The 23,834-nt window shown below is 37.6% G+C and overlaps 3 protein-coding genes and 1 non-coding gene across 5 annotated transcripts; 2 read left to right on the top strand and 2 right to left on the bottom strand.

Annotated features, from left to right (window-relative positions):
* The first annotated feature begins 62 nt into the window (after nucleotides 1-62).
* Nucleotides 63-145, top strand: TRNAM-CAU (transfer RNA methionine (anticodon CAU)). Its single transcript is given in 2 exon segments — nucleotides 63-100; nucleotides 110-145. It is a non-coding gene; the product is annotated as a tRNA-Met (tRNA).
* Nucleotides 144-7,793, top strand: LOC135631774 (DNA repair protein recA homolog 1, chloroplastic-like). Of its 2 annotated transcripts, none has more exons than XM_065139652.1 (13): nucleotides 144-533; nucleotides 967-1,058; nucleotides 1,160-1,235; nucleotides 2,998-3,060; nucleotides 3,240-3,369; nucleotides 5,104-5,189; nucleotides 5,276-5,401; nucleotides 5,481-5,585; nucleotides 5,667-5,723; nucleotides 5,947-6,009; nucleotides 6,096-6,172; nucleotides 6,874-6,949; nucleotides 7,446-7,793. In XM_065139652.1, exons 1-13 carry the CDS (start codon nucleotides 342-344, stop codon nucleotides 7,533-7,535), a joined length of 1,233 nt encoding a protein of 410 aa, XP_064995724.1. In that variant the 5' UTR covers nucleotides 144-341; the 3' UTR covers nucleotides 7,536-7,793. The 2 variants fall into 2 exon arrangements, with proteins under 2 accessions (XP_064995724.1, XP_064995725.1); XM_065139653.1 differs by having other exon boundaries at nucleotides 145-533; nucleotides 6,877-6,949.
* A 600-nt stretch (nucleotides 7,794-8,393) lies between these two features.
* Nucleotides 8,394-14,151, bottom strand: LOC135631773 (DEAD-box ATP-dependent RNA helicase 53-like). Its single transcript, XM_065139651.1, has 7 exons — nucleotides 13,628-14,151; nucleotides 12,960-13,087; nucleotides 12,450-12,858; nucleotides 11,393-11,491; nucleotides 11,062-11,286; nucleotides 10,451-10,612; nucleotides 8,394-9,307 (listed from the first exon to the last, which is right to left on the bottom strand). The coding sequence occupies exons 1-7, from the start codon at nucleotides 14,030-14,032 to the stop codon at nucleotides 8,801-8,803; spliced, it is 1,935 nt and encodes a 644-aa protein (XP_064995723.1). The 5' UTR covers nucleotides 14,033-14,151; the 3' UTR covers nucleotides 8,394-8,800.
* A 1,137-nt stretch (nucleotides 14,152-15,288) lies between these two features.
* Nucleotides 15,289-22,452, bottom strand: LOC103975662 (DEAD-box ATP-dependent RNA helicase 9). Its single transcript, XM_009390686.3, has 7 exons — nucleotides 21,893-22,452; nucleotides 21,222-21,349; nucleotides 20,714-21,122; nucleotides 19,390-19,488; nucleotides 19,059-19,283; nucleotides 18,100-18,261; nucleotides 15,289-16,278 (listed from the first exon to the last, which is right to left on the bottom strand). The coding sequence occupies exons 1-7, from the start codon at nucleotides 22,292-22,294 to the stop codon at nucleotides 15,739-15,741; spliced, it is 1,965 nt and encodes a 654-aa protein (XP_009388961.2). The 5' UTR covers nucleotides 22,295-22,452; the 3' UTR covers nucleotides 15,289-15,738.
* Nucleotides 22,453-23,834: the final 1,382 nt, after the last annotated feature.

Here is a 23,834-nt window from a genome sequence, read left to right as displayed (position 1 = left end):
TTGGCTATTCTTTTTCGCAAGCTCTTGTTTATCTTCGTTGTTCTCAGCTCTATGACAACATCGGGGTGGTGGCGCAGTTGGTTAGCGCGTAGGTCTCATAGCTTGAGTAATCCTGAGGTCGAGAGTTCGAGCCTCTCTCACCCCAATTTTTTGGCTATTCTTTTTCGCTGTTGTTTGCTCCCGTTGTTCTCAGTTCTCTGAGGGTTTACCTTCTCATGGACGCATCTTCGAATACCTACAAATCAAGAAGCAAAGCCTTCACTTTCTCAGACCATACTGCTCCTTGTGCCTAGAGTTTCGTGAGGTTCCAAGTTTCAATCCTCTTCCTCGTCCTCTCAGTCATGGGTTCCTTGAAGGCCCATCCTCCCCGCGCGAACCCTCTCCTTCTCTCCCCTTCTTCCCTGCGAGTCCCTGCTCCTCTTTCCTGCTCTCTGCCCATTATTCCCAGGCGACCAACGAAGCTCCGCTGCGAGTTCGAGCTGAAGGGCAACGGCGCTCTCCCCGGTGACGCTGACACTCGCGCGGTGGACCGGGTAAGTTCCAAATTTCGTGTACCAATACTTTGTTAAGAGCGATAAATCCATTACTGCCTTCTCTTTGGATTCTTCTTTAGCTATTACCTTACCAAAATATTAGGGCTTCGAAACGAAAGATGAACTGGGAGTATGTGCTCACTGTAGACTACATATCATCATGTCAGTGTTGCATTAAGAGTGCAGACGGCCTATTTATATACAACTTTTTTCCGCAACAATAGCCGATTTCTCATGTGTCCTTATTGAAGTAGTGACTCTATGAAACAGGCAAAGTTGCACTTCCCCTTATTTATCTTTTTTAAGTAGATTTGGAAACCCAATGCTCTTGTATATTTTTCTTAAGCTATGGTGAATCGTTATCTCTACGGCCAACGTGACTTGACAATGAACTTATTTCTAATTATAAGCTGCTGTATTTATGTGTGTTCAGCTAAAGGCATTGGAAGCAGCAATGAATGATATAAACAGTTCGTTTGGCAGGGGAAGTGTGACAAGATTAGGCAGTGCTGGTGGTGCTCTAGTGTATGCTCTTCATTTTCCTTGCCCTTTTTAGTTAAAAGGTTTGATACCTATGCATGTTGTACGTTTGTTGGTTGAAGTAACGAAATTGGCCTTCAATGCAGCGAGACCTTTCCAAGTGGTTGTTTGACTTTGGATTTTGCTTTAGGTGGTGGTCTTCCGAAAGGAAGAGTTGTAGAGGTAAACATCATTGCTTTTTTGTTATGGTTGTTGATCATTAGGTCATCTAATTCTTTGTATTAATTATAATTGTTGTCCTGTACAACTATTTCTCATCAACTTGGGGAAATATTGAAAAAAAAAAAAAACTAGAAGATAATAAACCAGTATGTTATCTAGGTTCCAGATAAATGTTTTACTCAATATACTTTCCCTAAATTACTTAATTTGCTGAAGTTCTAAGAAATATCAGCAGTTTTGTCTCTGATAACATCCATATTATTGAAAAGAACCAGAAACCTTAGCCCATTTGGTCGAGTTGTTCCTGCTACTTATCTTTTATAAATCCTTCTTACCTGCCAGTTTGAACTTCATTAAGCAGGTGCATAAGAAACACATAGAATCAGTCTACTATTAAAACATTAGCAATTTAGATGATTTCTTGAATATATGACTGACAAGAAAATAACTGTTATAGATCCTTCTTACTTGCCAGTTTGAACTTCATTAAGCAGGTACATAAGAAACACAGAGAATCAGTCTATTATTAAAACATTAGCAATTTAGATGATTTCTTGAATATATGACTGGCAAGAAAATAACCGCACAGTGTATTTGAAATTTAGAATTTCCGCTAGTATCAGGATGCAAATAATGATCACTCTTTACATTAACTTTGTACCTATATCATCTGAAACTGAGGTAATGCTTGAATATATAGCAGAGGAAGTTCAGTAGATATACTAACTGGTAGTTAAACTAGGTTTCTAATCAAATGTATTTTATGATTCTCACACTATGCTTTCATAATTCTCTGCCATCTTCTTGTCTAATATCTGTTTCAATTGTCAGTGAATCTACATGAATGTTCCAAGCTTTCTCATAATTGTTTACTGCATTCTACATGTTTTTTCCCACTTATGTTTCACATTACTGGCTAGGCTGGTATGTAATGGCCGATATTTACTAGCATGACCAAACTACCAGTAATGACCATATTACTTGTTAATGCTTGATGTACTGCAAAATTTTCAGTAGGCACCGTCGCAACCAGGTACTGCCAATGGATCATATAGCTTGAAACCTCTTGGTATATGACATTTTTATTTCTATTATTCCATACTAAATGGTACATATTGGTTCAACACTTGGTTTCTAGGAAACATACCACTTCAATTGGTTATTAGAATCAGTATGGGACTGGTATTTGTTCTCGACTATGTTGGGCTTTTCTTGTTAGGACGATGTCCTTAAGAGCGAATGCTCAAACATGTAGTCAGTAAAAATCCATGTACTTTTTTTTACAGAGTATCATAGTGTTAATTCAACCGATGACCAATGGCATCCTGGTTATTTAGGAAAATATGCATTACTCATTAATGTGCTAAAGCATGAAAACTTAGTTTCAACTTCTCATAACTAGAGATAAATATGAGGCCTGGTGCAGGCATCACATTCTGCCATGATGTTGCTTTTTTTCAGGATCAATGGTATAGAAAGCCCTTGTATAATGCCTAGCACATGTAGCCTACATGTTCGGCTTGTAATAGTGTGTTTTAAATTTTGATGCTGAAGGGAAATTGAAAAATCTATATTCTTCAGTCCTATGTAATGAAAACAGAGAACATTGTTTAGATCTTGGACTTGATACATCTTTAAAAGTTTTGTTGTAGAAGTTAATCAATAAGATAATCATCATATGTGGAGTGAAAGGAATTGTAGCCATGAATTACAAATTAAACGGCACAAATTTAAGTTGTAACTTTCTTATTTAACTTAACAGATATATGGTCCAGAAAGCAGTGGAAAGACTACCCTAGCTCTACATGCAATTGCAGAAATACAGGTATGTGATCTTCAAATAGAACCATTTCTTTAAAAAAAAAAAAAGAGTTTAGGGCTAGTAATCTATTCTTAGAAAAATATGGATTTGTTTGCAGTACAAGGTTGGACGCTTCAAGTGTAAATTCTTTGTGGTAATCATATAACGTAATCAACTAAATACATTTTTCTATGAAAATGCAGAAACTAGGAGGCAATGCCATGCTTGTTGATGCAGAACATGCATTTGATCCAGCATATTCTAGTGCTTTAGGAGTAGACATAGAAAACTTGATTGTCTGCCAACCTGACAATGGAGAGATGGCACTAGAAAGTAACTCTCTGTTATCAATTCAGATATATATATTTTTAAAATTCTGAGTATTTTCTCTCTAATATTCTAATTCAGATGTTGTTGATGACTGTTTAAAATGATGTTTTTTCTTTATAATTAAGGTTGTCATATGTTCTTACACAATTCAAGTTTTGCAGACATAAAATATTAAACATATTTACTTTTCCTCAATATTATTATTTGGTTCTCTTGAATTATTAGTTCTCATGAATTCATTAGAGACACTCAATCATTGAGTACTAAGGATATTGTTAGATGCACCACATAAATAGCTGTAGTGAAGGAGGTAAAATGACAATAATTTTCTTAGGACGTTAAAGTTTTAAATCTTGCCAATATTGGGTTTCAGCTTTATATTTTTATCTCTGCCATTTGTCTCTACCAGGGGTTCACACTACATTAACAATGAGGCTAGTTTTGGCCAGCTTAGGTGAAAAAACAGTTCTAACCTTGCATAATCCAGTCATAATCCCTTTAATCATGATAAGAATCATTGCCAACTTCATTTATTTCTGTTGAAGCCCTCTAATGCATGCATTCTCTAATTTGTATGGGGTTTGGGTTTGACGATCTATTGACTCGATACCACCTTTCGGGAAGTTTTGACAGAGGAAAGAATTATCGCAGAAAAACTAAGCGTAAAACCAAAAGAAAACAATCTCTTTTGTTTGTAAAGTTAAAGTCCTAACTACGAGACTTGAAACAATGAAAATTGAAGCGTGAAAGAAAGCTTATGGGTGCATGAAAACGTAGGTTGTTTTTGGACAGCACATTGGTGCTCTCGGTAGGTTGCCGTCATTATCGGTCTTCAGTCTCCTCCTTCTCTCTTGGTTGCTGGAACCTCTTCTTGGGGTTTTGGACATCTGGCGGTAGACGTTGAGGACTTCTTGCAGTCGCTAGACGTAGCTCTGGGCTGCTGGAATGTGAGAAAGAAAGGTTGCGGTCGGAAGAAGTTGGTTGCGGCAGTGAATAATTCTTCCCTCTCTTCTCATTGCTCTTCGCCGCCCTGAGGCTGCAAAACTTGGGTCGGCTAGCTCTTTGCTAAAGGCTTTTCTTGATTCGATTCCCTTTAGATGGTGACACATCCCTTGTTTTATAGGGAGAAGGGTGCCCTAAGTTTTTATGGTTTAAGGACTTTTTTGGTAGGGCGTAACAATTATGATTTTCCTTGTAGGGCTTTCCTTGTCGGGCGTGCACCTCCCTTGCTTGGTGGCTGCCCCTATTTGGATGAGGGCTGCCCTAATTTGAGTCTTATTGGGACTTGGCTTGAGGTGAGAGGGTTGCTGTTAGTGTTGAGATCATTGTTGATCATTCTCCCTTTCTTCTGAATCATGAATTGAAATGTTTATTCATTTGCAAATCAATGACTATCTTTCGACATGTAAACGGTGTCATTCTCTAGAAAAAGGTGGTGCTTTGGACTTGAGATCATATGAGTTAAGATGGCATTTTCTTATAGGGATTTTGGTAGATGTTATGCAGATGGATATAGTAACTGCTTGTCAAGAAATCACTTCCTCCCTTATGTGCTTTCGCATCAAGTCTGCAACTTACTCATGGAGTCTAGTTGGTACTAATAGTTTCCTTTTGTTGTATACTAAGAATATAATGATCAAAAGGATAGAAATCATGTTTAGTGTGATTGGTATGCAGATAAACTAGCAAAGTTTATGTAATTAATGTCATTTTGACTAATATCTTTTGTTATCTCAGTTGCAGATCGTATGTGCAGATCTGGAGCAATAGATCTCATCTGTATTGATTCAGTTTCTGCTCTTACTCCAAGGGCTGAAATTGAGGTATGTTCTTTATACATGCTTGTTTAGTATTTCTAGTGGATCAATGATAATCCAACTACACAAAAGGACTAAAATTCTTACTTTAGGGTGAGATTGGAATGCAACAAATTGGTCTACAAGCCCGTCTAATGAGTCAAGCATTGCGTAAGATGTCAGGAAATGCCTCAAAAGCTGGTTGTACTCTCATTTTCCTGAATCAGATACGATACAAGGTTTGTTATAGGATTTCCTTCTTTTCTGCTTCCTTCTCTTCTAATTTTGTAAGCTCTCGGTACATTTTGATGTCGTAAGATTGGGGTGTTTTACGGGAATCCTGAAGTAACCAGTGGAGGGATTGCTTTAAAATTTTTTGCGTCACTTCGGCTTGAGATACGCTCTATTGGCAAGATCAAATCTGTGAGTGTATAACTTACTTTGTGCTCAATTTCTAGTGCAAGCACATATGATTGATTAATATTTAATCATTGTTTTGTTCAGGCTAAAGGAGATGAAGATGTTGGAATTCGGGTGCGTGTAAGAGTGCAGAAAAGCAAAGTATGTAAAACATGGTTGTTTATTTATATAAAACAAATCTATATATCAAACCAAATTTGTGTTTCTCAACCTGATGCCAAATTTGTAAAACTAGGTAAAACTACATCTATGTATGAAATCAATATATTCATACAAGTTAAACTACATATTATGTATTCAGATAAGCTCATGCTTGCTTTTATCAAGTTGCACACTGGCATTTGTCTGATTGTCCTCTCTTCAGGTGTCCAGGCCCTACAAACAAGCTGAGTTTGAGATCATATTTGGGGAAGGAGTTAGTGGGCTGGTTGGATCATAATGTTCCCATTGTTTGCTTATTTACAAATTACAAGATTAGTGCTTTACCTCTGGGCTGACTAATCTGAAATGCAGGGTTGTCTTTTGGATTGTGCCGAGTTGATGGATGTTGTTGTCAAGAGAGGATCATGGTATAGCCATGGAGAAAACAGGTCAGCCACCCGTATATACATGAGCATGGGTTCATTAAATCAAATCTGGCACTCCACAAATTCTGCATGATTTATTGCATTTAGCATCGTACACTCTGTTTTTCACATATATTTTCTCAAAATGATGGGTCTTTCGAGCAGCAGCAAGGTAACAATTTGCATTGTTGAATACCTGTCTCATCTTCTGTACCATTTAAAGGACCATTAAGATGGTGTATCATCTTTCTGTGCTTGGCCCTGGTGGCAGCCAATCCAAGAACCAAACAGTTGTCTGATCCCTTCAAGTGTGATACGGAACTTGTGTGTTTCAGTTTTATATCTTCATGAACTTTTACACTTGAATAAACTGTTGTTGGTGCTGCTGCAAGATTTCAGGTCGTTATAAATTTGATCAAATAATTGCACAGTCCTATAAGGAAATCAAATTTTCATATGCTTTGATTTAAATCAAGACCTCATTCGGGAGCCAAGGGCCCAGTAGTATGTAGCTTTAGGATGAAATCTTCTTAGTGGTTCATCACAGATTTTGTGTTCATGCATCCTAGTAGCATTGTGGTGAAATAGAACATTAAACATCGTGTAACTGTATAGGCTGTTGAAAACAGACGATCAATTTGATGTATTATAGTAACAAAGCTCATTGAAACTTTATCAGGCTGTTTTGTCTCTATATACTATGTTTGTCTGACAACTGTTATCAGCAGGCTCGGACAAGGCAGAGAAAAGGCATTACAATATCTGAGGGAAAACCCTGTCATCTGCAATGAAGTAGAAAAGGTGTGCGTGCTTCTTCCTTTGTTGGAATATTATCCTGATATATATAACATAAGAATTTGGTTGTCATCATGAATCTCAACTCTCCATGTTGTCTTTGTTGCATGACTTGCAATTTCTCTACTCATTTTTCCGCTCTCTTTTGTTTCACTCTGGGTTTGTCTTGAAGATCATTCATATAGAACTGCCCCTTGCGTGAAATGTATCATTGCAATGCCATGTCAAAAATGAGATGCACTTGTGTCGCAACGCCTTTTGTGCCCCCTCTCTAAGATGATATTTTGGCCAAGATAGGAACATCATGAGATGCTTTATAATAAAAACAGCATACTGCTTTAGAAACATGCATGAGCGCTCATGACCAAGTCTATCACTTGGTCTTTGTAACTTCGACATTAGTGCTTCTCATGTCATACATAGGTTAATCTATCAGAATCTGTTAATCTGTCGTATACTACACGGAGTCATTTTCATGTAGTACATTGATGCATCATCGTAGGCTGTTCGATCGATGATGATGGATGGGTCCAGACATATGAGCTTCTTGGCCTTTGGCCAATTGTCAGCAGCTGAAGAGGAGCAAACATAGGATGAAGAAATGAATACAAAAGCACCTGTCTTGCTGTCTACAGAGGTTTTTTCTGTCATGCAGCACTCGGTGCCGACTCGACAACCTCAGATGCGGAAAAGATAATCAAACAGCATTCAAGCAGGATCACATCATGATGGTGAGTAGGTTATGACCATTATTCCATCATGCAGGATTATTCCAATTTTGTTTTTATACGTGTTGGAATCGAGAAATGCAGTCTTCCGAATTGGTCAATCTTCAATTCTGTGACGATTAGAGATTCTGCAATTTTTTTTTTGTGTTGGGATAGCAACAAAAGCTCACACTGTCGTCAGTGTCATGAAATTCAAGTTCATAAGATCGGCACGAAAGAACTGCCTAATTTGTTAGAGATGTCTGAATTGAGATTCACGGAGAGTACACATGTAGTGTGAAAAAGTAACATGGCGCGGCATCTGAAAGTGCCACGAGGCTGTGATGTGATCCGACCAATTCCCCCATCCATAACGGTCTTTAGTCTTACGCGTCTCCAAGTGGTCGGAAGCACAACGATGGTGAATCCCAATTACTTGACATACCGTTCCATTCTTCTCCTGTTCATTCCATTCTTCTCACATGCCACTCTCGTCTCATGGCGACTCATGAGACGACCTCGAATACTTTTATTTTCACGAGCACGAATCCTTACAGATTCCCGCATGCCTCCACGAGCTCGTCCGTCATCATCAGTTCGGAGATCCGATACCACCCTCGAGGATTTAGTGCAACAACTACCAACAAAGTATCTATCTTGTTACTAAGAAATAGAACGACGAAACAAGTAAGAAACTCTCAACCATATGTTAAAATTGCAGTTTATATAGGCAACGAAGAGTATATGAGAACGGGAACATGACGACGATTCTATATAGGCAACGAAGAGTATACTACAAATAAAACACAGTGCAGTGCAGTCACAGTACAGGTTACAGGTTCATCGTCATCCACCAGTCGAAAACAACAAACATATGAATTATTTTGCAACACTAGCTAACTAACCTGGAGCTTAGAATATAATGCCTCTGGTAACCTATTGCAGAATATTTCTGGAACCTCCATCCATCAGCTTCGAGTGGAAAAGGATTGAATCAAACATTGAACTATATAATCCTGGCTTAGGAAAGATCAAGATTAATTTGGACGGCAGACGCCAGAGTGCAACAACTCCTTTAGTGTACGAATGCATTCTTGTAGATGGTAAAAGTAGTAGACGACCAACCTAAAGATGAACTCATGAAGGATCTTCAATGCCAATCATCATCACCATCATCCTTGCTTGAACGTCCACCAAACCTGCTGGACCTGCTGCTTCGACTAGACCCACCATAACCACTAGAGCGACTTCGGCTTGAATCATCGAAGCTGCTAGAACGACCAGAATCAGAGCTGCCAAAACTACCGAAGCGTCCAGATCCTGAGCCACCAAACTTGCCAAAACGTCCTGTGCCCGAATCACCAAAACCACCAGAACGTCCTGAACCGATATCCCCATAATCGGAGCGACCAAAATTGGAGCCACCACTTGGTGTGCCTGAAGCTGAACCATCGAAGGAACCAAAACGGCCTGACCCAGATTCTCCAAAGCCACCTGTGCGGCCGCCAGAACCCCCAAAACCTTGAGAACGGCCATAGTTTCCACCACGCCCAAAACCTGAACCACCCATTCGGCCGCTTCCATATGAATCAAAACGACCACCACGCATGCTACCAATCATGTCTTCTCCACTAGCCTCAACTTTAATCTTAGGTAGCTGAAAATTCGAACAAAGAACATATCAGTCAGATAGAGGTGATTAGTACAAAACAATAAGCTTTAAAATTTGTACACTGGATGATTGAATAAAGATGATAGATTTGGATTATAAATTTCTAAAATAGTTTGAATCAAATTTTAAATTGAATATCAGTATGAAAACTATCGATATCACTAGTACAAAATGGAAGTTCTAAACTTACTAGAGATGGTAAATATCAAGTAATTCTGGACAAAAAAATATAAAAATCAAAATGTCAATAATAATGTCAGTGAAATAATTTTTAAGTTCTTTATTTCCTTTTTTCAAAATTCTTTATGAATGTCCTGTGTAAAATCTTAGATGAATCTATGAAAACAAAGATTAGTGGTAATTTCAATATTAATTTCGTTCTTGATCTGTTAAATTTTTTAAAGTTCTGTATTTTTTTACCATTAAGTTACTTTTTGAAAGTTCTTTTTTTTCTTTTTTATTTGTGTTTCATGAATTTCATATCATTGCTTTAGCAGAAGCCAATTGTAATGGACTATCTCCTCCTTTTTTTCCTTAACAGTGATGGATTTTGAAACATTCTCTCTCCAAAGTATCAGATATCCCATATTCCCGATAAATCCAAGATAACCCATATTTTACTCAGCGGTGGCAACCATTAGTTCATGTTGCACTTCTCAATTTAAGTCAGCTTAACTTGCAAATACTAATGAAAAGACCAAAGCATCATTAATCAGGGTCAATTGCATGTCAAGGTTTGACTATAATACTTCACATAGAGGGAAAAGGGTCTATGCCATAATGGTCAATTCTAATGATCTTATGGATAGATAGAATATATGAGCTACTTCAATCATGTTTGAAGGGATATTAGATCTGTTTGTGAGAACTTTTTTCTTAAAATTAATTACATACATTTCAAGAATGACATCAACCATGAAGTCAAGTTCCTGCAGCTTCCAACAAATATTATACCCACTACGGCATGCAAAAGCTTTAGACAAATGCAAAAAGTAAACTAACTTAACAATATATCCCAGCCTTCACCACAAAAATGCAAAGCATCCAATTCAATCTTCTGATGAAAGTGAGATATGCCAAAAGTCCAATTTCTCAACTGGTTAGGTCATATAAGAAAAACAAAATTACCTCAATAAAACTGCTTCCTATGTCTTGTTCAATGCCTCTAACAACACGATTTTGCTCATATGAGTGTATGAGAATTGCACTGCCTTTTTTGCCAGCTCGTCCTGTTCGGCCAGATCTATGAACAAATAATTCAGATGTGTTTGGCAATTCATAATGTATCACCTGGTCAAAGAATATGGTCATTTTAGTAAAGAACATGGACCTTCAATCATGACTTAATATTGACAAAGCAGAAAGGATACATCAGAAGAATCTCAAAAAGTTAAAATTAGGCATCCGATGAAAAGAGATCGCACCATGAGCATATACTGACCATTCTCAAACCTAATTCTCAAACCTAAGGTGAAAGGATACATCAGAAGAATTGGTCAAAAATATAGACAACTCAACAGGCTATGTATATATCCAATGAAATGATTAATTCAAGTATAGCTTTGCTGCCACGGCTCCTCTTGCAATCTACTAAAAAGGTACACCTACTTAAATATCCAGATGATCAGGAGAATGATAATTTATCATCTACAAACTACAATAGAGGAAAATGCTTCAAATCGCAAAATCTGAAGGTCAATCTGTGTCACTAAAAAAATTGACTAAGAAAAGATGCTCACCAGATCAACATTAGGTATATCCAAACCACGAGCAGCAACATCAGTAGCTATCAAAATATTAAAGCGGCCATCTCGAAATCCAGCTAGTGTTCTTTCCCTCTGGTTCTGTGAGATGTCCCCATGAAGTGCCTCACATCCAAAGCTCCGACCCATGGAATAAGCCAACCTATCAGCATCACGTTTTGTTTGAGTAAATACTATGCATTTACCTCCTTTAGCGTGTTCCTAAAAAATAGCCAACAAAATTTAGATAATAAACTATGTTTAACTACACTAAAAAGGATGAATTGGTAATAAGACCGCTTATTGGGCTCAGCTGCTAACAACTTACTTTTATTAGTGGCCCAAGAATTGATGGCTTTGCATAATTATCTGAAACAATAGAGTACAGAGTGATCCCTTCTGCTAGCTTCTGGTCAGAATCACCAACCTACAAAAAAGCATCCTGCATGAATATTCTGAAACAAACACAAAATATTAGCAATTAATTACCAAATGTGCCAAGCCCATCAAACATTCTGGCTTTAGCTATCTTCTGGTCATCAGGATGCTAGGGAATGACTACCTTGTCAGACTTATGATAGAAAAAATACGTAAAAATAAGGTAATTTTAACATTTTTTTAACACAATTCTAAGGTCAGTGTTTTTATTAAAGGTGTTTCTAAAAGAAAACAGTTACCCTTTACCAAACAGAAATTTCGTATATAGGATGCATAAAATATTTCCCAAAAGTAATAATCACATACTTATTGGTAAATCCATAAAAACCTAATAACAGGAAATAAATGCCAAGCAGCATTTGTGTTTATAAAACATCCTAGTTGGAAATGGTAAGACAGTGTTTATTTTAAATTTAAAAATAGCAGGAAAACATAAACAATGGCATGGACCAAGTGCAGTTAAGATAACCTTAAAATTTGCAGTCTGAGGACAAGACTACATGCTATTATGACATCACAGCACAAATAGAGTAAAAATATTCCTTATGCCAATAAAAGCAGATAATGCTTTTTATGATTGGGGTATACAGTTCAACTAAGCAAATGCCAATTAGTAGACAACAGAAGTAGAACGGATATTTAAGATCTAAAATATTTTTGAGATAATTGGAAAAAATACAAGGGCCAGACCATTAAGGCAGTTTATTTTATAAAAAAAAGATAACAGTGAAAAATAAACAATTGAGATAACATGACAAACTCTTTTAAATGGAAAGAATGAAATACATAATACAGAGACAACAGCATGATTAAAGTGCAACAATCTAGAGGCACTTATTTATCTTAGTCATAGAAAAGCTAAAATTGTTAGCCACGATAGAGATACGCTAACTACACACTAACAAAATCAGATGTTAACGGGATGTAAACTGAATTGTCATACTCACAAGGTCAATATTAAGTGGATCTTTTAGGTATCTCCGTGTAAGCTTTCGGATCCAAGTTGGCATGGTAGCAGAGAACATCATAGTTTGACGTTTTGGGGGCATCTTATCCAAAATTCTCTCTACATCTTCAGCAAAACCAACATTAAGCATCTGATCAGCTTCATCAAGGACAACAAATTGAATCTCTGACAAATTCAAGGCGCCTCTATTAAGCAAGTCAATAATTCGTCCAGGAGTGCCAACCACAACATCAACACCATAATTAAGTGCTCTCATCTGTTCATTAATCGGAGAGCCTCCATAAACACAAAGAGTGTACAACTTGGAAGACTCTTTAAATTCCTTCTCAACTTGTCGAGCAAGCTCTCTGGTCGGTGCAAGTACCATGGCCAAAGGGTTTCTGCCACAGCTGCAGATAACCATTTAACAGTTAGAGACTATCTTGCATTATGAATCATATAAAAATGTTCATCAAGGAGTCAATCCACATGTCATGAATAATGAACTCACCCATGTTTGGCCTGAAAGCGGATAATCTTATCCATAATTGGAATTCCAAAGGCAAGAGTTTTCCCTGTACCCGTCCTTGCACGACCAATCATGTCTTGTCCTTGCATTGCAGGTTCAAGTACAGCCCTCTATTCAATAGTGCAAAAGCAACATTAACAAACTTGATGCTAAAATAGATATTCTTGACAATTAATACTTACTTTTAGATATCAGCGAATAACAAATCAATAAATCAATGGAAAAGAAAGATAGCACCTTCACAATAATGTCAGATAACAGCTTACCAAAAAAACAGGCATGCACAAAGGTCAACGCATCACCGAAATGATAGAATGCTTCGTAATTACTCATACCATGAAAGCTATAAAAAATTAATATCTGCTAAAAAGACCACCATAGCACCATCTGAACCTAACTAAATATCCAAGAAATGAATTATCTAGATTTACAGGTTATGTGTATGTTACATAAGGGGGTTGACAAAAATACAACGCACTACATCAATATAAATTTGCTCTTAGTTAAGAAACTCAAGAACAGAAAAGAAAAGGGTAGAATTTTCTTTTTCTTTTAGCTGTTTGCCCCGAACAATAAACCGTTCCACAAGTCCAAAACAGTAGCTGAAGAATAAAGGACGATTGACAGCTTAGCTGAGGACATTTCAATACCTGTATGGGAAAAAGCTTTGTGATCCCCTTGTTTGCGAGTTGAGTCACGATATCCTGCGATATCCCCAGCTTGGCGATCTCTAACCGCTCGTCCCCTCCTCGCTCAGGACTCCTTCTGTCATCTTCGCAGTAGTCATCGACGGCGTACTCCGCACAGGCGACATCAGTGGCCCTGAACCCCAAAGGCCCCGCCGAGAAGTGGATTTCCCTGCGCCGGGCACAGCAAAACTCGAATTGTCGCGCGGACTTATGGAACGGAACGAGACCGTCGGCTGAGGACGGAAAGAGCGACGCCGAGGCGAACGACGGCGGGAGAAGAGAAGACTCCGAGGAAACCAGGGCTACTAGGGCTCGCCTCGACGCCGAGGCGGCAACCGAAGAGGACCTCCGGAACAAGAAGTTCATCGTCCAATGATCGAAACCGCAGAAGAGGGATCGGGAGGGCGAAACCCCAGACGAGGGACTAGGGTTTTGGGGGCAACTTAGGGGGCAGCGAGAAAGATATTTATGCGGGAGAGGAGGCGGAAGGTTGATCAATAGGGATCCGGGTCGGTGAAGCGAAGACGTTGGTCGCATCTAATCGATTGGTTTCCGAGATCAGACGGCCCGTGATCGACCTAATCACTGCCGGATTGAATTGGCGACTATGGAGTCTGGGTTGGAAACATGGAATCTTTTATGTCCCACCAATCTTGCTACTTCTTGACCTACCTATTCACCCTAATTTTTTGATACTCATGACTTATTGAATCCGATTATATCAGATAATGATACAAATTTTAATCAATTTTAAAATATTATATATATATATATATATATATATATATATAAAAGTTTTCATTGAGATTAGATACGACCGATGACATTAGATGCATTAATCGTTCTATCGTATAAAGAACACAAGAATACAGCTATCTATATCTTTATCGTAGATATACCACGTTGCATGCATTGTTATGTATGGATTTGTATCCCTCTTATATATAAAATACACCCATGTATGCAGATGAGGAAAAATAATATTTTACGTAAGGAGGAGACTCAAAAAAAAAGAGAAAAAAAAAGTTAGTAGTTAGTTACCTAACATCTTGATCTTTATATTTTAAAAAATTATATTAGCATCCCTATAATTAAAAAAATAAAATATCTAGATCCATTTATCCTAGTACGACCACTGCATCTGTCGATACAAATCTAAAAGGTTCTGTATCAATATCGATACAAATCTAAAAGGACTACTCTATCTGTATCGGTATGTTGTCTGCTTTCAATTGATTTTTTTTTTCGTTGCTGAGCTGCTTTAACCTGACTGCAAAACAAACACTCGGTTGAAGGAAGGATTAAAGCTTCTCATGAAAAAGAAATTTAAAGTGCGGTGGTCTTGGAAAATAAACATCTGCGCTTCTCATGTTGAATCAATGTGTTCGATCGATGATGAGACATATCAGCTTCTTGGCCTTTGGCCGAGTGTCAGCTGTCGAAGAGGAGCAAACATATCATGCGAAATAAATGCAAAACACTGGTCTTCCTGGCTTCGGATAGCACTGTGGGTTTTTTCTCAGCTCAGTACTCAGTGCTGCCTTGACTACCTCGACGTGGGAAAGAGAAAAACCATAAGGCTGCAGCAAGCAGTATCACATCACACGAGGAGCATCCAATCATGTCAACATACTCAAAAGGGCATTTATTTTCCTCCACTTTTTGGTTTTATACGTTACATGCATGTTGGAATTTTATAAATGCAGTCTTCCGAATTGATCAAGCTAGAGTTCTGTGATGATTAGAGATTCTGTATCTGTTTCTGGGATGTCGACAAGCTCAAACTGCCGAATTTGGCCTCCAAAAAAGATGTCTGTTTTGAGACTCGTGGAAGAGTATTGCTGCAAAACCTATTTGCTGCATCTCTCCGGAACCTCCATCCTTCAGCTTTAAGTGTTAAAGATTGAAAACAAACAACATTGAACTTAAGCAGTAATGTCAAGGTCTCTTAAGGAACCCCCCCCCCTGGGCTTTGGTAAGACCAAGGTTAGTTTGGACTGCAGATGCCAGAGTGCAACAGCTCCTTTAGTGTAGGAAATGCATTCTTGCATACTTACTAGTGGACGACCAACCTATGATGAACTCATGAAGGATCTTCCTGGCCAACCATCATCGCCATCATCCTTGCTTGAGCCTCCACCAAAACTGCCGAAGCTGCTGCTACGGCCAGACCCACCATAACCACTAGAGCGGCTTGGGCTGGAATCGTTGAAGCTGCTAGAACGACCGGAATCTGAGTTGCCAAAACTACCAAAGCGCCCGGATCCTGAACTACCAAAGTTGCCAAAACGTCCTGCACCCGAATCACCAAGACCACTGGAACGCCCTGAACTGAAGTTCCCAAAACCATCGGAGCGACCAAAATTGGAGCCACCAGGTCTGCTTGGTGCGCCTGAAGTTGAACCACCAAAGGAACCAAAACGGCCTGACCCAGATTCTCCGAAGCCGCCTGTGTGGCGGCCAGAATCTCCAAAACCACGAGAACGGCCATAGTTTCCACCACGCCCAAAACCTGAACCACCCATTCGGCCACTTCCGTGCGAATCAAAACGACCACCACGCATGCTACCAATCATGTCTTCTCCGCCACCCTCAACTGTAATCTTAGGTAGCTGAAAATTAGAACGAAGGCCATATCAATTAGTAGGTGTGAAGAAATAAAGGAAAGGCAAGCAAAAAAGTGGAAATGGAACAGAAAGATGTGACCCAAATACGGACCATGGACCATATGAACTTCGATAGGATAACTTTATTCTCAGAATGCTAAAGAATGTGTCTGGAAAGTCAACGTTGATATCAGGCTAGATATGCAAACATCTTCAACATTTGAATTATAAAATAAACTAAAACATGTTGGGTTAGCATTTTCCAGCTTCGAATAGAGAAAATATGCATAGTTCATCATATGCATTAAAGATGGTCATATGAATGAGTTAGAATCTTCATATTTCAAAAATACAGTCAGATGCTTATGCCTTTAAATGATGAGGTGATCTGAGTAACCCTGGCTGACCTATCAACTCACTGACAACAAGGATAAGGAGAACAAGAGAAGTGTAGGCTTTGTGGATCCAACAAGCATCAGGGGAGATGAGACTAATCCATTTGGTAGGTGCTTTGTCCCTGAAGGTAAGAGGCAAATCATCAAAGAAGCAGCAAGTTGAGGTGAAAACAAAAGGGTTTCCAGTCAGCAAATTCTTCTGGAACACAAGTTACCTATCAGTGGCAGCAGCAAATGTTAATTCTACAGTAGATGATCAAGGCATGCAACAAGAAGTTACTGACAAAAGGGCCTCGTCTCCAATCATCTGTTGGTAAAATCAAGTACACCACATAGGTCCTCATAAACTGCTCTATGCAATTTAATCACCTACAGTTTTTGCTCCCACCTGTTTTTAGACTCGGACTTTGCCTTTGGAAGTCCAATTGACACTACCTGAAGACAGCGCAATTAGAAAGGGAGTTCACAGTCTAGACAAAGTCTTGGGTTCAAAATCATATATGGGTTCTCTGTAAAACTTACGAGAGATGGTAAAATATTAAGTAATTCTACACAAAAAAATATTTCACTAACAATTTTATTATTGATATTTTGATTTTTAAGTACTTTAATTGCTGTTTTCAAATTCCTTTCTAAATGTCCTGTGTAAAATCTTAGATGAATCTGAGAAAATAAAGATTAGTGGTAATTTCAATATTGATTTAATTCTTGATCTGTTGATTTTTTTAAAGTACCTTATTTTTCTATCATTAAGTTATTATTTTAATGTGTTCTCTTTTTAAGGTGTTTCATGAATTTCTAATCATTCTTTAAGCAGAAGCCAATAGCAGATGGGGGAATGGCTGATCTCCTTAAAAATGCTGGATTTTGAAACCTCATCTCTCCAGATATCCCATATTCAAACTGATAATATCCAAGATAACCCATATTGTACTCACAGCAGTGGCAACCATTAGTTGATGTTTCACTTATTCAACTTAAGTCAGCTCAAGTTCAAATACCAATGAAAAGATCAAAGCACCATTAAACAGGGTCAATTGCATGCCAAGGTTTGACCATAATAATTCAAATAGAGGGAAAAGGGTCTGTGTTATAATGGTCAATTCTAATGATCTTATGGACAGATAGAATATATGAGCTAATTCAAGGGATATTAGATATGTTTGTCAGAACTCTTTCTTCAAAGTAATTACATACATTTCAAGAATAATGTCAACCAAATAGTCAAGTTCCTGCAGCTTCCAACAAAAATAGTATACCCACTAGAATGCAAAAACTATAGACAAATTCACAAAGCTAACTAGCTTAACAATATTTCCCAGCCTTCACCCAAAAAAATGCAAAGCATCCAATGCGATCTTCTGGTGAAAGTGAGGAATGTCGAAAGTCCAATTTGTCAACTGGTTTGCCCAAATAAGAAAAACAAAATTACCTCGATAAACCTGCATCCTATCTCTTGTTCAATGCCTCTAACAAGACGATTTTGGTCATATGAGTGTATAAGAATCGCACTACCTTTTTTGCCAGCTCGCCCAGTTCGACCAGATCTATGAACAAATAATTCGGTTGTGTTTGGCAGTTCATAATGTATCACCTGGCCAAAGAAGATGATCATTTTAGTAAAGAGCATGGTACCTTCAAACATGACTTAATATTGACAAAGCAGAACAAAAAATAGTGAAGTGTCTAAAAAAGTTAAAATTAGGCATCTGATAAAAAAAAGATCATACCATGAGCATATACTGACCATTCTCACACCTAAATTAACTTAAGTCAATAAACTATGTTCTGTACATGTAAACATAAATTATCCATAGTAGAAAACAAAATCATGATCTTTGCATCATTTGTTGAATTTTGACATTGGGAAAGAAAAAAAAGAACATCTGTTGAGCAGAGTAAGGTTTGAATAGTTTAGAGTAGTCTTTAACCACTGGAGGGCATCACCACCACCACCACCACCACCACACAAACCAAACAAAAATTTTTATTCTCATCCTACTTCAAAAATGCTAGTTCATCAAATACTATGAGATGGTGATACCAGAAGTCAATTGGAATAAATATTAGAACAGTAGAAATGCATGCATGCATGACACAACTGAAAGAAGAAAAAAAAGTAAAAGGATACACCAGAAGAATTGGTACAAAATATAGACAGACTCAACAGGCTACATATATGTCCAATGAAATGATTAATTAGAGTATAGCTTTGCTGGAGAGGCTCCTCTTGCAATCTACTAAAAAAGTACACCTACTTACATATCCGATGATCAGGAGCATCATAATTTCTTATCTACAAACTACAATTGAGAAAAATGTTTCATATTGAAAATTTTGAAAAGTTGACGTGTCAAAAAAATAACATATTGACTAAGAAAAGACGCTCACCAGATCAACATTCGGTATATCCAATCCACGAGCAGCAACATCAGTAGCTATCAAAATATTAAAGCGGCCATCACGAAATCCAGCTAGTGTTCTTTCCCTCTGGCCCTGTGAGATGTCACCATGAAGAGCCTCACATCCAAAGCTCCGACCCATGGAATAAGCCAACCTATCCGCATCACGTTTTGTTTGAGTAAATAATATGCATTTACCTCCTTTAGCATGTTCCTAGAAAAAAGCCAACAAAATTTATTTTGTAAACTATGTTTAACTAAACTAAAAAGGCTGACTTGGCTATAAGGTCGCTCACTGGGCTCAGCTGCTAACAAATTACCTTTATTAGTGGCCCAAGAATTGATGCCTTTGCATAATTATCTGAAACAATAGAGTACAGAGTTATCCCTTCTGCTAACTTCTGGTCAGAATCACCAACCTACAAAAAAGCATCCTACATGAATATTCTGAATCAAACACAAAATATATTAGCAACTAATTACCAAATGCGTCAAGAACATCAAACATACTGGCTTTAGCTATCTTCTGGTCATCAGAATGCAAGGTAATGACTACCTTGTCAGGCTTATGATAGAAAAAAAAAAGTGAAAATCAAGGTAATTTTAACATTTTTATCTAACCTCATGCGAAGGTCAGTGTTTTTAATTAAGGTATTTTTAAAAGAAAACAGTTACCCTTACCAAAAAGCAATTATGTAAATATGATACATAAAATATTTCCCATAGAATATAATCTCAAACTTATTGGTAAATCCATAAAAACCTAATAACAGAAAATTAATGCCAAACAGCATTGTGTTTGTAAAACATCCTAGTTGGAAATGGTAAGACAAAGTGTTTATTTTAAATTCGAAAATAGCAGGAAAACCTAAACAATGACATTGAACAAGTGCAGTTACGATAACCTTAACAATTGCAGTCTAAGGACAAGACCATATGCTATTTACGATTGGAGTATAAACTAAGCAAATGACAATTAGTAGACAACAGAAATAGAAACAGATATTTAAGATCTAAAGTCATTTTGAGATAATTGAAAAAAACAAGGGTTGGGTCACCAAGACAGTTTATTAAATAAAAAAAGATAACACCAGAAAAAAACAACTGAGATAACATGACATAATCTTTTAAATGGAAAGAATGAAATACATAATACAGATACAACAGCATGATTACATAAACATCACAAAGAAATTTCAACCAAGCAGATGACAACTAGTAGACAACAGAAGTGGAAATGGGGATTTAAGTTCTAAAGTCTTTTTGAGATAATTGAAAAATACAAGGGCTGGGCCATCAAGACAGTTTATTCAAAAAAGAAAATGAATAAAAGAAGATAACACAGAAAAAAAAAACGACTGAGATAGCATAACAAAATATTTTAAATGGAAAGAATGATATACATAATACATATACAACAGCATGATTACATAGACATTACAAAGAAATTTCAAGATTTTCAGTACTACAGGAAAAGAAATGTATAGATGCAATATGATAAATATATAAAAGTAAGAGAAGGACAACAATCTAGAGGCACTTAGTCCTAGAAAAGCTAAAATTGTTAGTCACAATAAAGAAACACTAACGACTGACTAGCAAAATCAGATGTTATAAGGATGTAAACTGAAGAGTCATACTCACAAGGTCAATATTAACTGGATCTTTTAGGTATTTCCGTGTAAGCTTTTGGATCCAAGTTGGCATTGTAGCAGAGAACATCAAAGTTTGATGTTTGGGGGGCATCTTTTCCAAAATTCTCTCTACATCTTCAGCAAAACCAACATTAAGCATCTGATCAGCTTCATCAAGGACAACAAATTGAATCTCTGACAAATTCAAGGCGCCTCTATTAAGCAAGTCAATAATTCGTCCAGGAGTCCCAACCACAACATCAACACCAGAATCAAGTGCTCTCATCTGCTGACTAATTGGAGAGCCTCCATACACACAAAGAGTGTACAACTTAGAAGACTCTTTAAATTCCTTCTCAACTTGTCGAGCAAGCTCTCTGGTCGGTGCCAAGACCATCGCCAAAGGGTTTCTGCCACAGCTGCAGATAATCATCTAGCAGTTAGAGATTATATTGCATCATGAATCAGATAAAATTGTTCATCGAGGAGTCTATCCACGTCTTGAACAATGAACTTACCCATGCTTGGCCTGAAAGCGGATAATCTTATCCATAATTGGTATTCCAAAAGCAAGAGTTTTCCCTGTACCCGTCCTTGCACGACCAATCATGTCTTGTCCTTGCATTGCAGGTTCAAGTACAGCCCTCTATTTAATAGTGCAAAAGCAACATTAATAAACTTGATGCTAAAACAGATATTCTAGAAGGCTAATACTTACTTTTAGATTAAAAAATAACAAAATTAATAAATCAATGGATAAGAAACATAGCACTTCAGCATTCCCGAACAAATTAGCAGGCGTGCACAAAGGTCAACACATTGCTGAAATAATAGAATTCTTCATAATTTCTCTTACCATGAACGCTATAAAACATTAGAAAAAAAAAACTACGGAAAGTGTAATCTAGCCTATTGCATTAATAAAAAACTACGGAAAGATAGAACCACCTGAACCTACTAAATTTCCAAGAAATTGATAATCTAGATTTATAGGTTATATGCGTGTTACATAAGGTTGTCGACAATATAAGTTTTCTTTTAGTTAAGAAACTCAAGAACAGAAAAGAAAATGGGTATAATTTTCTTTTTCTTTTAGTTCTTTGCCCCGAACCATAAACCGTTCCACAAATCAAAAACATTTTCTGAAGATTAAAAGACGATGACAGCTTAGCCGACGATATTTCAATACCTGTATGGGAAAAAGCTTTGTGATCCCCCTATTTGCAAGTTGAGTCACGATATCCTGCGAAATCCCCAGCTTGGCGATCTCTAACCCCTCGTCCACTCCCTCAGGACTCTCTCTGTCTTCTTCGTAGTACTCGTCGACGGCGTACTCCGCACAGGCGACATCAGTGGCCCTGAACCCCAAAGGCCCGGCCGAGAAGTGGATTCCCCTGCGCTGGGAACCACAAAACGCGATTTGTTGCGCGAACCTAAAGAACGGAACGATACCATCGGCTGATGACGGAACGGACGACGCCAAGGCGACCGACGGCGGAAGAAGAGAAAAGTTCGAAGAAACCAGAGCTGCTAGGGCTCGCCTAGACGCCGAGGCGGCGACCCAAGAAGACCTCCGGATAAAGAAGTTCATCGTCCGTGGATCGAAACCGCAGCAGAAAGAGGGACCGGGAGGGCAAAACCCTAGACGAGTGACTAGGGTTTTGGGAAATGAGAGGGAGAAGCGAGAATATATTTATACGGGAGTGGCGGCGATGGTTGACCAATCGGGGGCCGTTGAAGCGAATTCGTTGGTCGTGACATCAGACGGCCGTGATCGACCTGATATCATTATGTCCGGCAAATTTTCTTGCTGTTACATTTCCGGCATATCATTAAGCTTTCCAAGTCAATCTAAGTTCTTTTATATATATATATATATATATATATATATATATATATATATATATATATATATATATATATATATATATATATATATATATATATATATATATAAGAAGACAAATTGAGTCAGAACTAAAAGCTGTAGTCTCATCAAATAATTGCTATATTATAAATATTATAAATATTATAAAGATGAAATAATTGCTATCAATAATATGAGCAAAAAGATTTTATATAAGATTATAAATAAAAAGTAAATATTTATAATTTAATAAAAATTAAAATTAAAATGACGATAAAAGATGCGTGTATTCAATTCTAAAGAATTAGTACATTTTATTATTGTTATTTGTTTTTTATAATGGATATGATTTGAACCTTCATATATAACAGGCCGGTCCATAAGGTTGGATCCCAATATTTCACAGTGAGACCCAAACAAAGTCCATAGGCCTGATTCATCATTTGTCAGTGTGAGTGAGAGAGAGCGAGAGAGAGAGAGAGAGAAGAGAGAGGGCTAGTGATCCACAATGGAAACTTGGCAAGAGTTGCAGGGAAGAATCATCAAAGAGAAAAGTTACATCCCACCACTCATTCTCTCATTGATGAACCTTGTGCTTTAGTTGTTTTTTATGAAGAAAAGTGGAGACCAAAAGAGAAGGTAGGGAACACAATGGTACCGGTGCACTTGTAAAGTTCAAACACTTAAATAGTAACCTTCATCAGTGGCACTTACACAAAGAAAGGAATCATATGCAACCTTCCTGCTAATCTATGAAATGGCCTCATGACCAGAACAATGGGTCCTGACAATGAATGAAAGGTGAAGATCTCATTGCAGATACCCTTTGCCATGGTTAAGACCAGGCCTCTGCTTGCAGCCAGACAATAGGTGCTCATTAAATCTCGGCAGGTCTTCCTCATTGCCTATGTTTGCTTTCTGTTTATCATCAGCAAGAGAAAGTTGCAGAAGACATGGATGAAGGATCAGCTTTTTCTTGTAGACAGCCTTAAGGTTGACATCCCAAGACCAAGGACCACAAGTTCTATGCTCTTTAAAGTGCAAAAGTATAGATCTTCAGTGGCTGTCATGATCTTATATAAGTGCAATCCTTCAACTCTGTTGTCTGCTTTCATTTGAATAAAGTCATCAAAGTTGAAGTAATTTTTTGTTTCTGAGCTGCTTTAACCTGACAGTAAGAAATAATTAGTTCAAAGAAAGGATTTTACAGTTTATCATAAGAAAAGAGAATTTTTTATACTGCATACAGACCAAAGTGTTCTAT

Source organism: Musa acuminata, chromosome BXJ3-2 (genome assembly GCF_036884655.1).
Source record: "Musa acuminata AAA Group cultivar baxijiao chromosome BXJ3-2, Cavendish_Baxijiao_AAA, whole genome shotgun sequence".
Lineage (NCBI taxonomy): Eukaryota > Viridiplantae > Streptophyta > Magnoliopsida > Zingiberales > Musaceae > Musa > Musa acuminata.
Note: the sequence above shows the minus strand (reverse complement) of the source record. Positions and strands in the feature narration are given on the sequence as shown.

Coding starts and splice junctions, on each gene's coding strand:
- LOC135631774 (XM_065139652.1), top strand. CDS start 342: ATGGGTTCCTTGAAGGCCCATCCTCCCCGCGCGAACCCTCTCCTTCTC. Junction 1,236..2,997: donor CGAAAGGAAGAGTTGTAGAG/GTAAACATCATT, acceptor TTAACTTAACAG/ATATATGGTCCAGAAAGCAG. Junction 3,061..3,239: donor ATGCAATTGCAGAAATACAG/GTATGTGATCTT, acceptor ATGAAAATGCAG/AAACTAGGAGGCAATGCCAT.
- LOC103975662 (XM_009390686.3), bottom strand. CDS start 22,294: ATGAACTTCTTTATCCGGAGGTCTTCTTGGGTCGCCGCCTCGGCGTCT. Junction 19,284..19,389: donor TTCTTGGGCCACTAATAAAG/GTAATTTGTTAG, acceptor GCTTTTTTCTAG/GAACATGCTAAAGGAGGTAA. Junction 16,279..18,099: donor TAGGATGCAGGTTTATCGAG/GTAATTTTGTTT, acceptor TCTAATTTTCAG/CTACCTAAGATTACAGTTGA.
- LOC135631773 (XM_065139651.1), bottom strand. CDS start 14,032: ATGAACTTCTTGTTCCGGAGGTCCTCTTCGGTTGCCGCCTCGGCGTCG. Junction 12,859..12,959: donor CGCTTTCAGGCCAAACATGG/GTGAGTTCATTA, acceptor GGTTATCTGCAG/CTGTGGCAGAAACCCTTTGG. Junction 11,492..12,449: donor ATCCACTTAATATTGACCTT/GTGAGTATGACA, acceptor GCTTTTTTGTAG/GTTGGTGATTCTGACCAGAA.